At 49.1% G+C, this 15663-nt stretch overlaps 1 protein-coding gene across 2 annotated transcripts in view; it reads left to right on the top strand.

The window, feature by feature from the left end:
* OTOA (otoancorin) overlaps positions 1–8866 on the top strand; it is a 61560-nt gene extending 52694 nt beyond the window's left edge. For both annotated transcript variants that reach the window (XM_007449975.1, XM_007449976.1), the window contains 5 exons: positions 1572–1714; positions 1934–2070; positions 2953–3050; positions 6055–6250; positions 8796–8866. In XM_007449975.1, the coding sequence (XP_007450037.1) occupies positions 1572–1714; positions 1934–2070; positions 2953–3050; positions 6055–6250; positions 8796–8866 (645 nt within the window). The remainder of the gene's footprint in view (positions 1–1571; positions 1715–1933; positions 2071–2952; positions 3051–6054; positions 6251–8795) is intronic.
* The last annotated feature ends 6797 nt before the right edge of the window (positions 8867–15663 follow it).

A 15663-nucleotide genomic window follows, 5' to 3' on the forward strand; every position in this document is an offset into this window, starting at 1 on the left:
CAGTACGCGGGCCTCTCACTGTTGTGGCCTCTCCCGTTGTGGAGCACAGGCTCCGGACACGCAGGCTCAGCGGCCATGGCTCACGGGCCGAGCCGCTCTGCGGCATGTGGGATCTTCCCAGACCGGGGCACGAACCCGTGTCCCCTGCATAGGCAGGCAAACTCTCAACCACTGCGCTGCCAGGGAAGCCCATCACACCAATTTTTGACCCTGCTTTCTTTTGTGTAGGCTTTGTTCAGAGGCAGTTTCTTTCTTTCTTTTAAAAATAAATTTATTTATTTATTTTATTTTTGGCTGCATTGGGTCTTAGTTGCTGCGCGTGGGCTTTCTCTAGTTGCAGTGAGTGGGGGCTGCTCTTCGTTGCGGTGCATGGGCTTCTCATTGTGGTGGCTTCTCATTGTGGTGGCTTCTCTTCTTGCAGAGCACGGGCTCTAGGCGCACGGGCTTCAGTAGTTGTGGCATGCGGGCTTAGTAGTTTTGGTGCACAGGCTTTGTTGCTCTGTGGCATGTGGGATCTTCCCGGACCAGGGATTGAACCTGTGTGCCCTGCATTAGCAGGCAGATTCTTAACCACTGTGCCACCAGGGAAGTCCCCAGAGGCAGTTTCTTTCCATGTGTTGAGTTCTAGCAGATTCAGGTGTTTGTCCTTCCAAGGTCCAGTCCACAGTAAAGAAAACTCTTCTGTTCTAATTGCTCCAACCAAAGTCCTGGTTGGTTTTGACTGGATCACATGCCTAATGTAGAGCCAGTCACTGCAGCCAGGCTAAGAGACAAACTGACTGGCCAGGACTAGGCCATAGCATCACCTCTGGAACTCAGAATGCAGTTAGCTCCAATTGAACCACATGAAGTGAGAGAGTAGGAGGTCTGGCTCTCCAGGGAAAGTCATGAATAATGAATGGTCACTATACTAAAATTACAGGGACCCTACACTACACATCAGCCTCTAAATCAAAGCTCATTGAAGAGATTCCTGTGTGGTTTTTCAATGCCAAAGGATTTAACGTACTACTCCCTGGAATTGAAGAGTGAGAGGCAAACCTATTTCAGGGTAGATTTCACGAAGGTAACATTTGACTTGAACTCCCAAATAAAAAGATGGTCGGATTTTAACAGTTGGGAATGCAGGAAGGGCATTTCAGATGGAGGCACTAACTTGAGTAAACGTGCAAAGGCAGAAAATTACAAGGTCAGAAATTTGTGAAAACTGTTGCTGGAAAAGTCTGGATCCTGATGCAGAACTTAAATGACCAAACTATGTGAAGGTCATGAGTGATGAAGGGAATAAGCCAGCAGACACAGACACAAGGTATAGGTGTCTTTAATATTGGTGAAGGACACAAGAGCTTCACGGCCTAAAGATGCCTCCATAGATCAAGGGACGTACTCCATAGAAGCAGGACCTTCAGGAGGCTAACCTGGATGAGCAGCTGGGATGATTTGGAGTGGGGAGTATGTTCGGAGGAGTAGGGCGGGCGATCAGTCAGGAGGCTGGCTCCGTTATCCCCTCAGACCTTGGGGTCTTGATCATCCCTGGATAGTTCATTTCCTATCCTCCCACATTTTTATAGGCTAAATCCATTCTGCAAGGGTTCCTGGAGGATTCAGGCTATAGTGTCCAGGATCTGAAGAGCTTCCACTTAGTAGGACTTGGTGCAACCCTGTGTGCCATGAACATCACCGAAATCTCACTTATAAAGATCTCAGAATTCAGGTAACCAAAACACTAGTGTGCAAAATAGCAAATGATTGATTGGTTGGTTCGTTCATTCATTCAGCAAGATGTTCTCTGCTTCCTCATGCTTTGCAACCTTCCTGGGCTAAAATAGGGAGTGAGATTAGCTGGATCATTTTTTGGTGCTGAAACCTTCTGCATATCTTTTTTTGGCTGGAGAGTCTCCCAGGCTCACACTACATCCTCCCTCATAACCAGGGTGGTGGTGGCCAGAATTGGGACCCTGCTCTGCAGCACCCACGTCTTGGCAGAGTTTAAGAGGAAGGCAGAAGTTGTTTTTGGGGGGCCCACCGAGTGGTCCAGCTCTGTCCTGCAGGAGCTTGGGACCATTGCAGGTAAGAGACACCTTGATCATGCCTTTCTCTCCCTTTCCAACCTTAAATCTGGGGACAAAAACAAACAAAATAATGAAAGAATCAGGACAGAAATAAAGATGCAGACGCAGAGAATGGACTTGAGGACACAGGGAGGGGGAAGGGTAAGCTGGGACGAAGTGAGAGAGTGGCATGGACATATATACACTACCAAATGTAAAATAGATAGCTAGTGGGAAGCAGCCGCATAGCACAGGGAGATCAGCTCAGTGCTCTGTGTCCACCTAGAGGGGTGGGATAGGGAGGGTGGGAGGGAGACGCAAGAGGGAGGAGATATGGGGTTATATGTATATGTATAGCTAATTCACTTAGTTATACAGCAGAAACTAACACACCATTGTAAAGCAATTATACTCTAATAAAGATGTTAAAAAAAAGGTTAAATAATATACTGTTGAAAAAAAAAAGAATCCTTGATCACGTGTAGTGACTATCTATAGTTATGGTAGAACCTAGATTTCATGACTTGAAGTTGCAGAGGGTGGGGTCTGCAAGTCTGCTTTTTAAACAAGCTCTCTTGGTAATTTTTGTTAGCTAAAGTGGTTTAGAATGTTATTTAATTGGCTCCAAAATAGATTTATACACAATTTGAAATTTGTGTAAAGTGAAGCTCCTTCTGGGCATACATCTCCTTGTAGGAGACCAATCAGGGTTAACGTGACCCACATTTTTTTCCCTGAGTTGATTAAGGAACCTGATTCCCCGGTGTGATTCTCAGGGAATTTTCTAAGGAAAGATGTTTGCCTAGAACACGCAGATCTGTACGTTATGCGGCACCATTAAGAAAACAAATGGAGTTCTGATGGCTTGAACTAAACCCTCATGATTCCTTTTTCTCCCCAGCTGGATTAAGTAAAGAAGAGCTCAGAATGCTTGACAAGGATTTGATGCCATATTTCCAGCCATCAGCAATCAGATGCCTTCCTGATGAGATATTCAAAGTAGGTACTCAGTTCCTCAAGGAGAACGGGAGCTTGACCGTATTTCAAATCACACAGGGAGGCAGATGGTGGGCCTTGGATTCTAGGACCTGCAACCAGCCTTCTGCTAATAGGGCCAGAGGAGAGCTGTGTGCCAACAGCGGATGGATCACAAGATAATTTTAGGTGTTTTTGTTTTTTAAGTATTTTTTTCTTCAATTTAAATTTATCTTTTAATTGTATCTATTTTTACGGTTTCCTTCTCTTCGTAGCCACTGGTACTGATTTTCTATTTATGATGATATGACAGGTGCATATTCCCTTATCCAAAACCCTTGGGGGCATATATATGTATTTCAGAATTTGGAATTTTCCAGATTTTAGGAAGATCACTCTGTGAATCTACAGTATTATAACTTAATACTTTCAGCAGTGTCTGGGGAAGCACCTTGTAAAGCCAATGCATTAATATTTCTGTGAAGAAATCTGTGACAAATCACACTAATTGGAATAAATAGAGACTATAAATGGTCCCACATCAATTTAGGTCAGATTTTGCTGGTAAATAAGTTTGTCTTAAACGTTGGAAAAAACTTTGTTTTCTGACTTTTTTGGACTTCAGAATTGCAGATGAGGGATAACATTTCCTGTATAACATTTCCTTTTAAAATAAATTTAAGTAAAATATTTTAATTGATTTTAAGAAAAGTGTTAAGGAAGCCACAGTAGGAAAGGTGACAAACAGCTATGGAAAAAATTGAGAGGGTTGAATTGGATCAACTGAGGTTAGGGAAGCAGGGTATCCAGTGAGAGGTCCTTCCTTCCTGTCCATGTACAAGATTAGGAGAGGGTCTGCTCTGATGTGGAGTGACGCTGGTGTTCTTGCCCGCTGTGTAACTTGGAAACACATTCTGTCCATAAAAACTGGATAAGGCACACACAGGACGCTAGACAAACTCCCATGATGCAACATCATTGGTTCATTTTAATAAAGAGAGCAGACCTTGGACCGCTTCAGCACCCAGGACAGTTCCCAGCACAGAACAGGTGTGATAGCTGTTTAGGGGAAATAAGTAAGTCATAATCCTTAATGTCATTGAGCTTCTCCTCTGGGGGCTCTGCACGGGGTAGGCAGCTTGGTTCTTGATGCTGGCATGTTGCTGAGCACTTTCTCCTGGTCTTGTTTGGAATGCAGTCTGTAGCTTACCTACTCCAAAAATTCCTAGTGGCCACTTACATTGTGGTAGGCTCCAGCCTAGGCACTAGGATGTAGGCTCCAGGCTGGTGCACCTGGGATGCACTGGTGAAGGGGTATAACACAGTGCCCTCAGGGGCTTGAAAAGTAACATAAGGGAGTGCAGTGGCCTGGGTAGGGACTGAAGTGAACTGGAGAGCCCTGTCTAAATCTGGGGAAGCTGCTTCTCATCTCTGGCACATTGATGCAGTGTGACAATGTGGGCCAAGTATTGCTGGATCTTCCTTTTTTATCAGAATCCAGAAATCTCATTTTCATGTGAAATCTCCTGATAATTAAATGTTGGCAACCACTTTGAATCCATATTTTAAAACACAGTGCAATAGGCCTAGAGATTCAATCTGGCCTGTGGGTTGCAAGCAGCAACATTGGAAAAATAGATAATTTTTATAATGCGGACTCTATATTAATGGTAGATGTAAGGTGTAAGCCAGAAGAGCATGTCCTCTGTGTGTGTGTGTGTGTGTGTGTGTGTGTGTGTGTGTGTGTGTGTGTGGGGGGGGGGGGGGGCTGAATTTTGCAGGACGGGTTAGCTAGGTAGAGAGGGAGGAACAGTGTTCCAGGCAGAAGGAAGTGCTGCCTTCTGGGGGCTGGAGACATGGACCTCCATTCTCCAGGAGTGAAGTATGCCAGCGCAGAGGACGCTGGAGAGGTGGGCAGGACCCAGAGCTTGAAGCCCTCATTACCATGTTCAGGAGCTTGAGCTGTGGCCTGGAGAGGTGGCAGGGAAGGGTTCTAAGCAGGGGCATGACATGATTCCAGAGAAGCATCAACCTGGTTGGGAAAGAAAAAGGTGAACGAGAGAAGAAGATGGGGTGAAGGAGCAGAACCCCCTTTCTCAGAATCTTTGGGGCCCTTAGAAAATAAGCAGGATGACTTTAGAGGCCCCTGCCATCCCACCTCATTCCACACCTACTGGAACTAGTCACCAAGTCCTCTCTAGGATGGAAGCGACTTCAGGAAACATCTTGTTCAGGGCCCTCAAAGGACTTCTGCTCTCGGCAGAATTTCCCATTTCCGGTGTCCATGGCAGACATCACTAATGGATAACTGTACTTTCCCTTCACTGAGCCCTCACAGGACTCAGCAGCAAGGGTTAGAATCACTTAGGAGACGAGTTATCTGTGCCATCCCGCATCTAGTCCGAAAGCCCAGAGAGGCTATGAAACTTGCCCAAGGTCACACAGCTGTTATGTGACAGAGCTGGGACACAGATTCAGGTCTTTGCCTTTTAGGTGTGTGTTTTCTCCTCCACATCAGTGTTTCTCAGGTGGGGGACTTGAAGCATTGGGGGTGGGGTGGGGTGGAACCTTGCACTGTGTTAAACAACACTGTCACCTTTTCACCTCTCCTTTACTACTGATTACCTGGAGGAGGAAGTCTCGATTTGGAGCTAAAATGTACTTAACACCTCTATAACACTTAAAATCCCCCCCCCTTTTTTTTTTCTGGTTTTAAAGAGGCCTCAGGTTCAGACATCGTTGGCCAACACATATAGCTACAATTCAACAGTGTCGTTTTATTTATTATGGCATATTTTAAATGAGTACTTATTGCGAGTCATTCCAATTTTCCACTTTTGGAAATTTCCATTAATTTTTTTTCATTTTAAAATAAGTTTAGTAGTGAAAGAGTGATCTGATTTTACGTAAAAATCCTAAAGAGGAGCACATGGGTACGACGAAGGTGTGCGGGTGCTGGGCGGATGGCCGAGGTTTGGGAAAGCCGCGGAGGGGCGCCTCTGAGGGCGCTGCCCTCTCTCCCCTGCAGGAGCTGTCCGCGGAGCAGATTGCCTTCCTGGGCCCAGAAAACGCCGCGGCCGTGACCCCAGCCCAGCGCCGGCAGCTCAGCATGTTGCAGCTGCAGAGCCTCCAGCAGGCGCTAGATGGCGCCAAGACACGCTCCTGGCTGGACGCGCCTCTGAGCGCCAGCCCCACCCGGACTCCCGCCTCTCTTTCTCCTCCAGGTGAGCCGGAAAGACCCAGCCCGGTCCCCCACTCCTAATCCCTTTGCTAGTCCCTTGGTCCGCCCTGCCAGACCTGGGGCAGCGGGAAGGTTCCTAAAATTCAGGGCGGGCTCTCTGACAGTCCTTGGAGATCCTGCATTCCCAGAAAAATCCAAAGGCCCTACCGAGCACATGTAAATGATTCTCAACTCTAGAGCACTTTAAAATCACGGGGGGAGCCTTTTTTAAAAAATTTATTTATTTTTGGCTGTGTTGGGTCTTCGTTGTTGCGCATGGGCTTTCTCTAGTTGCGGCGAGCGGGGCTACTCTTTGTTGCAGTGCGCAGGCTTCTCATTGCGGTGGCTTCTCTTGCTGCAGAGCACGGGCTCTAGGCGTGCGGGCTTCGGTAGTTGTGGCACGTGGGCTCAGTAGTTGTGGCTCGCGGGCTCTACAGCGCGGGCTTCAGTAATTGTGGCGCACAGGCTTAGTTGCTCCGCTGCCTGTGGGATCTTCCCGGACCAGGGCTCGAACCCATGTCCCCCTGCATTGGCAGGCAGATTCTTAACCACTGCGCCACCAGGGAAGCCCCACGGGGGAGCTTTTAAATACTGCCAGTCCCGTGGACCCCCCCCCCCCAGAACCCACTGAATCAGAATTTCTTAGGAGACTTAAGACGTCAGTGGTTCCTTTACTCCTCCCTCCTCAACGTCCAGTATTAATTAATAAATTCAATTGACATATACTGGGCACCTGTTAATACTATGTGCCAAGCCTGCAGTAGGAGCAGGGAATACAGAGGTGAGTAAGGCGGGTAAGGCTCTCTCATAAATAAAGAATATTTCAAATCTGGTAAGACCAGGGGAGGAAAGCAGCAGAGGGTGGTGGTGGTGACTAAGGGCTGAGCTGAGACAGAGGGGCCGGGGGTGTGGCTTTCCTTCCCGTCTTTCCTCCCTGCCTGTCTTACTCTCCCCCTCCCCTCACTCGCCCACTTCTTTGTGACTCCTTCTGTCTTTAGTGAGCACCGCCTTTGGACTAAGCTGGTGCTGGGCTCTGGGGAGGCAACTGTGAACCAGCCAGGCGTGTCCTCTGTCCTCTCTGAACTCCCAGTCCAGCATGGGGGTGAGGGAAACTGCTGCACCCCGGCGACCATGAGGCAGTACGAGGGATGCTGTGAGGGGGGGACACAGGCCCCCAGGGAATGCTCGGGAGAAGGAGCTACCTAGGCTTGGGAAAGCGGGGAGCGGCCATGGAAACCTCCAGAAGACAGTGATTCCTAAGCTGCAGACCAAGAGAAGAGAAGATGGACCCAGCCAGGTGGAGAGTGTCCCAGGTAGAGGGAAGAGTGAGTGCAAAAACCCAGAGAGCGAAGCTTGGTGCTTTGCTGTCTCCAGGTCTGCCCCAGCCTCCCTTGGGGATAGCAAATTGGGGGCTTCCCAATTTCTGCAGCCACAAGTGGCCAGACATGGCACCTGCAAACTGGAGCCACGCCCTTTGACTCACTATTATCTTAAAGCCTTTTCACTGAAATATAATACGCATACATTTAAAAGTTATTTTTAAATGTTACAGTGTTTTGTGTATGTTATATAATGCACACAGTAGGCAATGCACCTGGTTTAAAATATGAAAGGTCTGAAAAGGTGTGCAGTGAGCTATCTCCCCCATCCCCTGTTCCTTAGTCGCCCAGTTCCCCTCCCCAGAGGCAACCAATGTCACCAGCTTGTGTATCTGTCCACAGATACTCTATGCATATCCATAGTTTATCCCTGCACTTTTACAAAACTTGGTATACACTTTGTTCTGTGCCTTGCATTTTTCACCTGACAATATACCTCGGAGGCAGCTCCATATCCATACCTAGGAGCCGTGCAATTGTTTTTCTGGCTATGGCATAACTAGTTAACTAGATCTCTGTAGATGACAATTCAGTTGTTTCTATTTTTATATTGTTACGAACAATGCTGCGGCGGATGACCTTATATACTTTGCATCTGTTCAAGTATATCTGCAGGGTAAACTCTTCCAAGTGGGATTGCTGGGTCAGAGGGTTTGTGCATTTGTGATTTTGATGGATGCTCAGCCAGGCAGGAGAAGCCTAGATTCCTTCTCTTTCCTTTCACCCCACAGGCCTGAGCTGGTGCTGGCAGCTGGGTGAACCCTTCCAGTGGGCCAGGCACTTAATCTCTTGTTTCGTAAATTTGCTTCATTATCCGAATCATCTGGGAGTGATACTTAAAAATCCAAATTCCTGGGCCTGGTACCAGACTTGCTGAATCAGAATTTGCCAGGGAGGATCCCAGAATTTGCATTTTTAGCATTCTCCCCAGGTGACTCTTATGATTAAGGCAGCTCTGGTAGTCGCCGATTCACACAACCTCATTTAATTCGCCTTTCCGTCCCTTGCAATTTGGGGTCATTATTCCTGTTTAGGAGTTGAGCAAACCAAGGTTGGGCGAGATCTAGTGAGTGGTTCAGGGAGAGGCGCAGGGAGCTGGCATGGTGCGTCCACCCTCCGCGGGCTGCTGAGACCTCCTGTGCACTCTTGTCTTGTCTTGTTTCCTTTTAGGAGCCTGGGTCTCCCAGGGTCTTGGGCTGGGCTGCCCTCTGCTGGTCCTGATGCCCAGGCTCGTGTGGTGAGCGGCATTTGCGCATTGCCCTGGGGCCCAGGCAGCTGCCCAGGGCACGTGGAGACCGAGGGCGCTGCAGACGGTGGGAGTCCCGCACCCCGACTCAGAGCCTCAGTGGGGGCAGGGAGACCCCGGGGCCTTGGAATTGAAGAGGCGCTAAAAGGAAGAATAATTGTTGAAAATGATCTCGCGCGTTCTTAACCTGTCTTGTGTCCTCAGCGGGGAGGCATTCTCAGCCTCATTTCAGTCTCCCTAGTTTTCCAGCTTGGAGACAGAGAAGCTGGGGAGGGAGGGGTGTTTCCTGTCAAAGCATGAAGACCTTAGTACAAGTTACTGCCCTCCCTCCAGAGGGAGATGCCGGAGAGCAGTGGGTGCAGGCAAAGGTGCCGTCTTTGCCAGGGCCTGATATGGCTTCAATTCTGGCTTAATTTCCCCTCCTTGGAGCTATGGGGTGCATTGGATTTCTCCTTCTTGGTTACTTCGCAGAGCTGAAATAAATGAATCCTGCAACAGACGCCAATATTCCTGCCTGATTGCTGGGACTAATTGATGTTTTGGTGGGCATTGCATTGCTTGGAAATTAAAACAGTTAACATGGCTCAACGTTAAATCAATTAAAAAATACATTTTCCAGATGCCTTCCATTTCCTTGGGAGGCAGCTGAATGAATGGCTGTGGAATTGTCAGTTAAACTTTCAAAATATTCCTTTCTTGATGGAGGTGGTGGCTCTTCTTGTTTTAAGTTGCTCTGGGCTTTGGGGATGGGTTGAAATAAAAGAAAATAAACTGCGTAAGCCAGTCACTCCTGTGATCATGGCACAGCAGAACAAACGCACCCTCTGGCCCAATCCTTTTGGAGGCTGGGATGGAGTTACCTCTGGAAATTGGCAGGATGCTCTTGGCCTTGGCAGAGCTCAGGAAGGGGTGCTTTGCCGCCTCCCAGGTGTTATGCCTTCTCAAATTCAGTTGTTTCGCACCACATCACTTAGGTGGCAATTTGAGCATCCTGAGTACTTCTGTGCTGCCACCAGCACGTTCTGTGCCCTTTTTCTGGTCACATCCACAGTAGACGTCTCATCTGGAGACAAGAAGAGCCTGCTTGAGTTTCCAGAAATCTCTGGTGTTCCATCAGAGGTGGTTGGGTCTTAAACAGCATCATAGGTAGATGTTATAGAGGCTGGTGTGTTTTCAGATGTCACATGTGATTATTACAGAAAATTAAAAGACCGGGGTGTGGAGAGTGTGGCTCTGTGGGTGTCACTTGGGGTCTGATCTGGTTTTCTTTCATCCTGGCAGGGAAATGGCAACTAGTGCTGCTTCTCTAGCACAGATCGTTTGTCTTGTTACAAACTCGAGCCCCAGTTTAGCTGGGTGGACCAGCTGCTTGGAGAGGGACGCTGGGTGAGAATGTGTCTGCCCAGATTCCCATCAGAGGGGCCTTGGACCTCGCTCAGTATTCCCACTTTCTTCCAGCCTTGGATTATCCTGGGCAGGAACGATAACAACGATCTCATTTGAGCTGGACTTCACACTGCCAATATCATGTAGTCTTTGTGTCTCACTTTCCCTCTGATCATTTGTTTTTGGTTTAATTCCTGGATTGTGCCTCCCATCGTGGATGACAATAACAGCTCCTGTTTTGGAGGCTAAGTCTGCATCTGAGGGCTTTAGCTGTGTCATTATAGCTCATGTCATCGTCATCACGATCCTGCCAGGTGGATGCTGTTGGCTCCCTTTTTCCAGATGAGGGGACAGAGCCCGAGAGAGGTAAGGAACCCTTGTCTGAGGCCTCTCAGGTAGTGAGGATTTAAATCCTGACGTTTCATCTTGCCCTGTGCTGCCTCCCGGGTGTTCTTGAACTTCTCTAATGAGTTAGATCAGAGAGAGTTTCTGTAGATCCCGCCCTCTCCTTCTCTGGCGGGAGGCCAGCTTGCCTCACAGCACATATAATTGGTGATTGCCTCAGGCAGGAAGGCAAATCCAGCTTATGCCCTGCAGGACCCCTGGGGTCTACGGTTGAAATGCTCAGTCCTCTGCACACAGGAAAGCAGCGGGTCACAGCGCAGGTGCCACTCCCGTTCACCTTTCAACGTCAGCTGTACCGTTGGATTCCCAGCCTCCACCTTCTGCAACTTCTCGCAGCTGTTTGCAGAGATCACGGACACTGGCATGCAGGTCACAGTGTGCTGGCCATGGCTCTGATCGGTCAGGACCTGTGCTCTACTGGTTATTAAAATGTTTGAGTATCTCTCAGCGATATCCTTTTACAGAACCCCACCTTGAGGCTTGACGGGAGTGGGAGTCTTTCTGCAACTTCAGCCTACCACCCAGTGGGGCTTAGAATTAAGCTATTCTCTCTAGTCCTGGAACCCAGGGCTTCAGCCACAGCTGCTGGGACGGGCTCCACTGCCAAGGAGAGGTGGCTGTGTGTGTGTGGGTGCGTGTGCAAATGTGTGTGTGTGTGTTTACCTGGCTTTACTGAAGAAATGCTGTCATGGAAGAGACAGTAAACAACTTAATATTAAATATTCCGTATTTATTTGTCCTTAAAATTTCTTTGCCCGCCCTTGCCTCCTGAGGTCCTTTAAAACATCTATATTGCCTCCCTATAAAGCATGTATATAATAAACAGTTAAGCCCGGCAGAATTCCAGACCACACAGTGTCTAAGCAGGACGTCTACAAAGTGCATGTCTTGAAGCCTTCTAGAAGTGAGTGTCCTCTCTGAAAATCCATCCAGGATGTCCAGCGATTCTTGGGATTCTCAGCCACCACAGGAGGGTCATTGTACACTTCTCGACCTCCACTGCCCCAGGTACTGATTGTTTCAGAAAGGGACATAACTTGTCTGATCCTTGGAGACATCTGCAACCTACCTTGTTTGCCTTCACTTTCATCCTGGCTTTTTATGAGCCAGATCAGATACATGCTGATGAAATCTGGAGGGAGGGGCTGTCCTTTCCCAGGAGAACTCTGGCCCTGAGGAATTCCTTCCAGTGTCTGAGACCCTCCGGAACACTCCTGTTGGCTGCAGGGTGGGTGGGTGGGAAGACTAGACGATTGTTCTCAAATCTTCTGCTCACTGCCTCTGTTAGGACGGAACATCCAGGCCTTTGCTGTGTGGCTTTGTCGTGCAATTCAATAGGTAGAGTCTAATTCCCTACCTGCTAACTTTGGGCTTTGGCCGTTGAGCAGACATGACAGTCCACCAGCAGCAGTCTTAGCCGTGCTTGCGTGATTTGACTTGACCTCTTGGCAATTGCTTCCTCATGTGAGGAGACCTGTGGGTGAGGAGACATGAGGAGCAGACCCGAGCCCAACCCACAGCTTGGAGACAAGCTGAGATCAGCAGAACCCAGGTGAGCTCAGCCAAGCCCAGGAGAGCCACAGCCAACCTGAATACTCATATGCAAGGGAAGCCATTGAGATTTGGGGGTTATTTGTTACTGCAGCCAAAGCTGACTTATACTCCATGTCATCAACATGCCTTCCTTGCACCGTGCTGGTCCCATGCTGGGGATAGGAAGGTGATGCACTCTGTCCCTTTCTTCACATTCCCATCATTTACCACATACCCATGCCCATTTGTGAAGCTCTTTATCAAGTGCTGTGCTACTTGATACATCGTCATGGCCCCTAACTTCCACTTATTTCCCATTTTCAAGCTCAGGGGTCATAGAAATCAGGTCCCAGATGCTCAGGGGTCAGAGCTTATGCCCATAACGTGGTTGTTCTACCTGCTCTGCCATGCAGCTTTCATATCTAATGACTTGTTGAACTATTTCCCCTTGAGCACTTGCTGATCCAACATCATTCCCTCCAACCTACAGCTTAGCTACACTCCCTGGTACTGTCAAGACTCTGTAAGCTGGAGTCTCCCAGCAGAATTTTCAGGTCAGGTAATAGCACATGGCATAGGTGCATCGGCCCATCCTCAGGGGAGAATGCCCCAGCTGAAGAAGCCATCTGGCTCTCCCCCAGGTGTGTGTCATGTCCTCCATTCACACTGGAAGCTGGAAGCCACTTTGCAGTGACTGAGGTCAACAAGTCTGGCCTTGAGCTACCCTCCCTTGCGGATCTCCCCCATCATCTTCATCTGCCCCTTGTCATGTCAGGCCCATTGAGACCCCACTCTCCACCATGACATCTTGGGTCAGGGAACCTGAGACTGATGGGCGGGCTGGCGGGTTCCCATTAGTGTCCAGTCAGCTCCAGGACCTCTCACACCAGGAAGGATTTGGGATTGGAGGGATGGGCATGATAACTCACCAGCATTTAGCCCCTCTGGGCAGAAACCTTGACTGTCTTGTTCACTGCCATATCTCTAGCGTCTGACAATAACTGACCTTTTCCTGCTGTTCAGCAGTCCCCGGTAAGCTGGGTCATGGTTGGTGTTCATGACATATTTGTTGAATATGTAAATGTTTCATTTTCCTCCTCACACCATACTGAACTCAGTAGGACCTTTGATCAGGCAAGTATTGGGAAACTTCAGCTCCAGGGGAGCTGGGGAGATACGATAAGAATATACTCATTTAACAAAAACTGATTGAGAACCCACTTTTTGCCAGCCCCCGTGCTGGGCACAACAGACGCAGAGTACACACAAGCCGGTTCTCGTGCAGCTCACGTTCTGCCGGGAGCTGGGAGAGGCACATAATAAACACACACGCACGAATCAGATAGTGATAAATACTATGGAGAGAAGTAAATCTGGAGGAAGAATTGGGAACTCCGGGTGGTGGTGGGAGGGGGAGCAGAGAACACGCTTTAGGTAGAAACCAGGTGGTCAGGGGAAACCTCATGGAGAAGGTGGTGACAGAGCAAAGACTTGAAGGAGGTATGGACAGCATGCATACGCCTACACCTATGCCTATACTTAGGTCTACGTCTACATCTACATCAACATCTATATCTATATCCAGACAGGATAGCAAGGATGAGCAAGTGCAGAGTCCCAGAGGCAGGACTGAAGCTCCAGGAGTCTGAGGACCAGCAAGGTGACACAGGGGTGGGGTGGGGGAGAGGCAGGAGATGAGGTTGGAGAGGTCATGGGCCAGATCAGGCAGGGCCTTGCAGGCATCACAGGGCTTTGTCTTGTGGCTTTGAATGAAACGAACGTGGCAGGAGGTGGAACCCCACGCATCTTTCCCCTCTTCCCGTGACACCAGGGCCACTTTGGAAAAGTGTCTCTTGCTCCCAGAACAACTCTGGGTTCCGTCTTGCATCCTCCACGTGTTGTTGGGCTTCCCTTGGTTTCCATCCTGCTGCTTCCTTGAAAAGGGGTCTTTGTACCAGTTCAGTTTGGTGAACGTTATCTTAGAAGATTTAACTTAGGGTTTTGTTTCCAGGCCCCTCCCTGTATCCCAGACATGGGGGGAGAACTTACCCTCACCTCCATGCTGCTGATTCCTGATGGCATATCCTCCCCACACAGCTGGGTGAGCAGTCAGCCTAGCAGGAGCCCTTCCACGTCACCTGTAGGTGGTGTGTCTGGAACATCTTGACTTATATCCCTGCTGAGAGCTGGGAAAGGGTCTGGATTCAGGCCTAGCTGGATCCAGGAGTTCCAACAACATCCCCAGGAGCTGGCTTCCCTCTTGCTATCTTTTTTTTTTTTTTTTTTTTTTTTGTGGTACGCGGGCCTCTCACTGTTGTGGCCTCTCCCGTTGCGGAGCACAGGCTCCAGACACGCAGGCCCAGCGGCCATGGCTCACGGGCCCAGCTGTTCCGCGGCATGTGGGATCTTGCCGGACCGGGGCACGAACCCGTGTCCCCTGCATCGGTAGGCAGACTCTCAACCACTGCGCCACCAGGGAAGCCCCCCTCTTGCTATCTTTTGACTCTGACTTTAGATTTGGCTTCTTTCCTAGGCAGGCTCTACTTTCATGGTGGCCGCCATCAGCTTTAGACTCATAGCCTAATACTTTAGCATTATTGAGAGAGAGAGAGAACTTGGTCCTTCCTGGTCATGTCAGCAAAAGTCCCTGGATTCACTTTGATTGGGCCTGCTTGGGGCAGGTGACATCTCTGAACTGACCGCTGTCTCTGGGATGGTGGGGTACACCAGTTGGCTGAGGCTAGGTTAGGAGATTACCCCAAACCCTACCCCAACTCACACTGACTGAACAGGAAAGGGCTGATTCCAGAAGAGTTCAATTACCAAACTGTGTAGACAGAATTCTAAGCTGGCCCCAAACTCCCTGGTGTGCACGGCCCATGTAACCTCTTGCCCCCAAGGGCAGGCAGAACCTGTGCATGTGAGGGGGTGTCACTCCCATGACTGGGTTACTAATCAGTTGACTTTGAGTTAATCAAAAGGGCAATTGTCTGGGTGTGCCTGACTTGATCAGGTGCACCCTTAAAAGGAGCCAGGACCTTCCTGATGACAGAACTGTTCAGAATATGACAGTCTATGGGGGGACCACATGGCGAGGACCCAGGGTGGACTTTCTCCCTGGCTGGTAGCCAGCAAGAAAACAGAGACCTCGGCCACACAGTCAGAAGGAACTGAAGTCTGCAAACAACCAGCCGTCCTGGAGGAGGACCCCAGCCCCGGATGAGACCCCAGCTCCAGTGACACCATGACCTCAGCCCAGTGAGATTCTGAGCAGAGAACCCAGTTGAGCCATGCTGAGCCTTCTGACCTACAGAACTGTGAGATAATAAATGTGTGTTATTTAAGCTGCTACGTTTCTGTCCATTTGTTATGCAGCAATAGAAAACTAAGACACAGAATAAGGGGAAACAAATGCAGGGGAGGCAGTGACTGAGGTGTACACGGAGCTGAGAGCTGGGTGGCCATTTT

This window comes from Lipotes vexillifer, unplaced genomic scaffold (assembly GCF_000442215.2).
Source record: "Lipotes vexillifer unplaced genomic scaffold, Lipotes_vexillifer_v1.1 scaffold811, whole genome shotgun sequence".
NCBI lineage: Eukaryota > Metazoa > Chordata > Mammalia > Artiodactyla > Lipotidae > Lipotes > Lipotes vexillifer.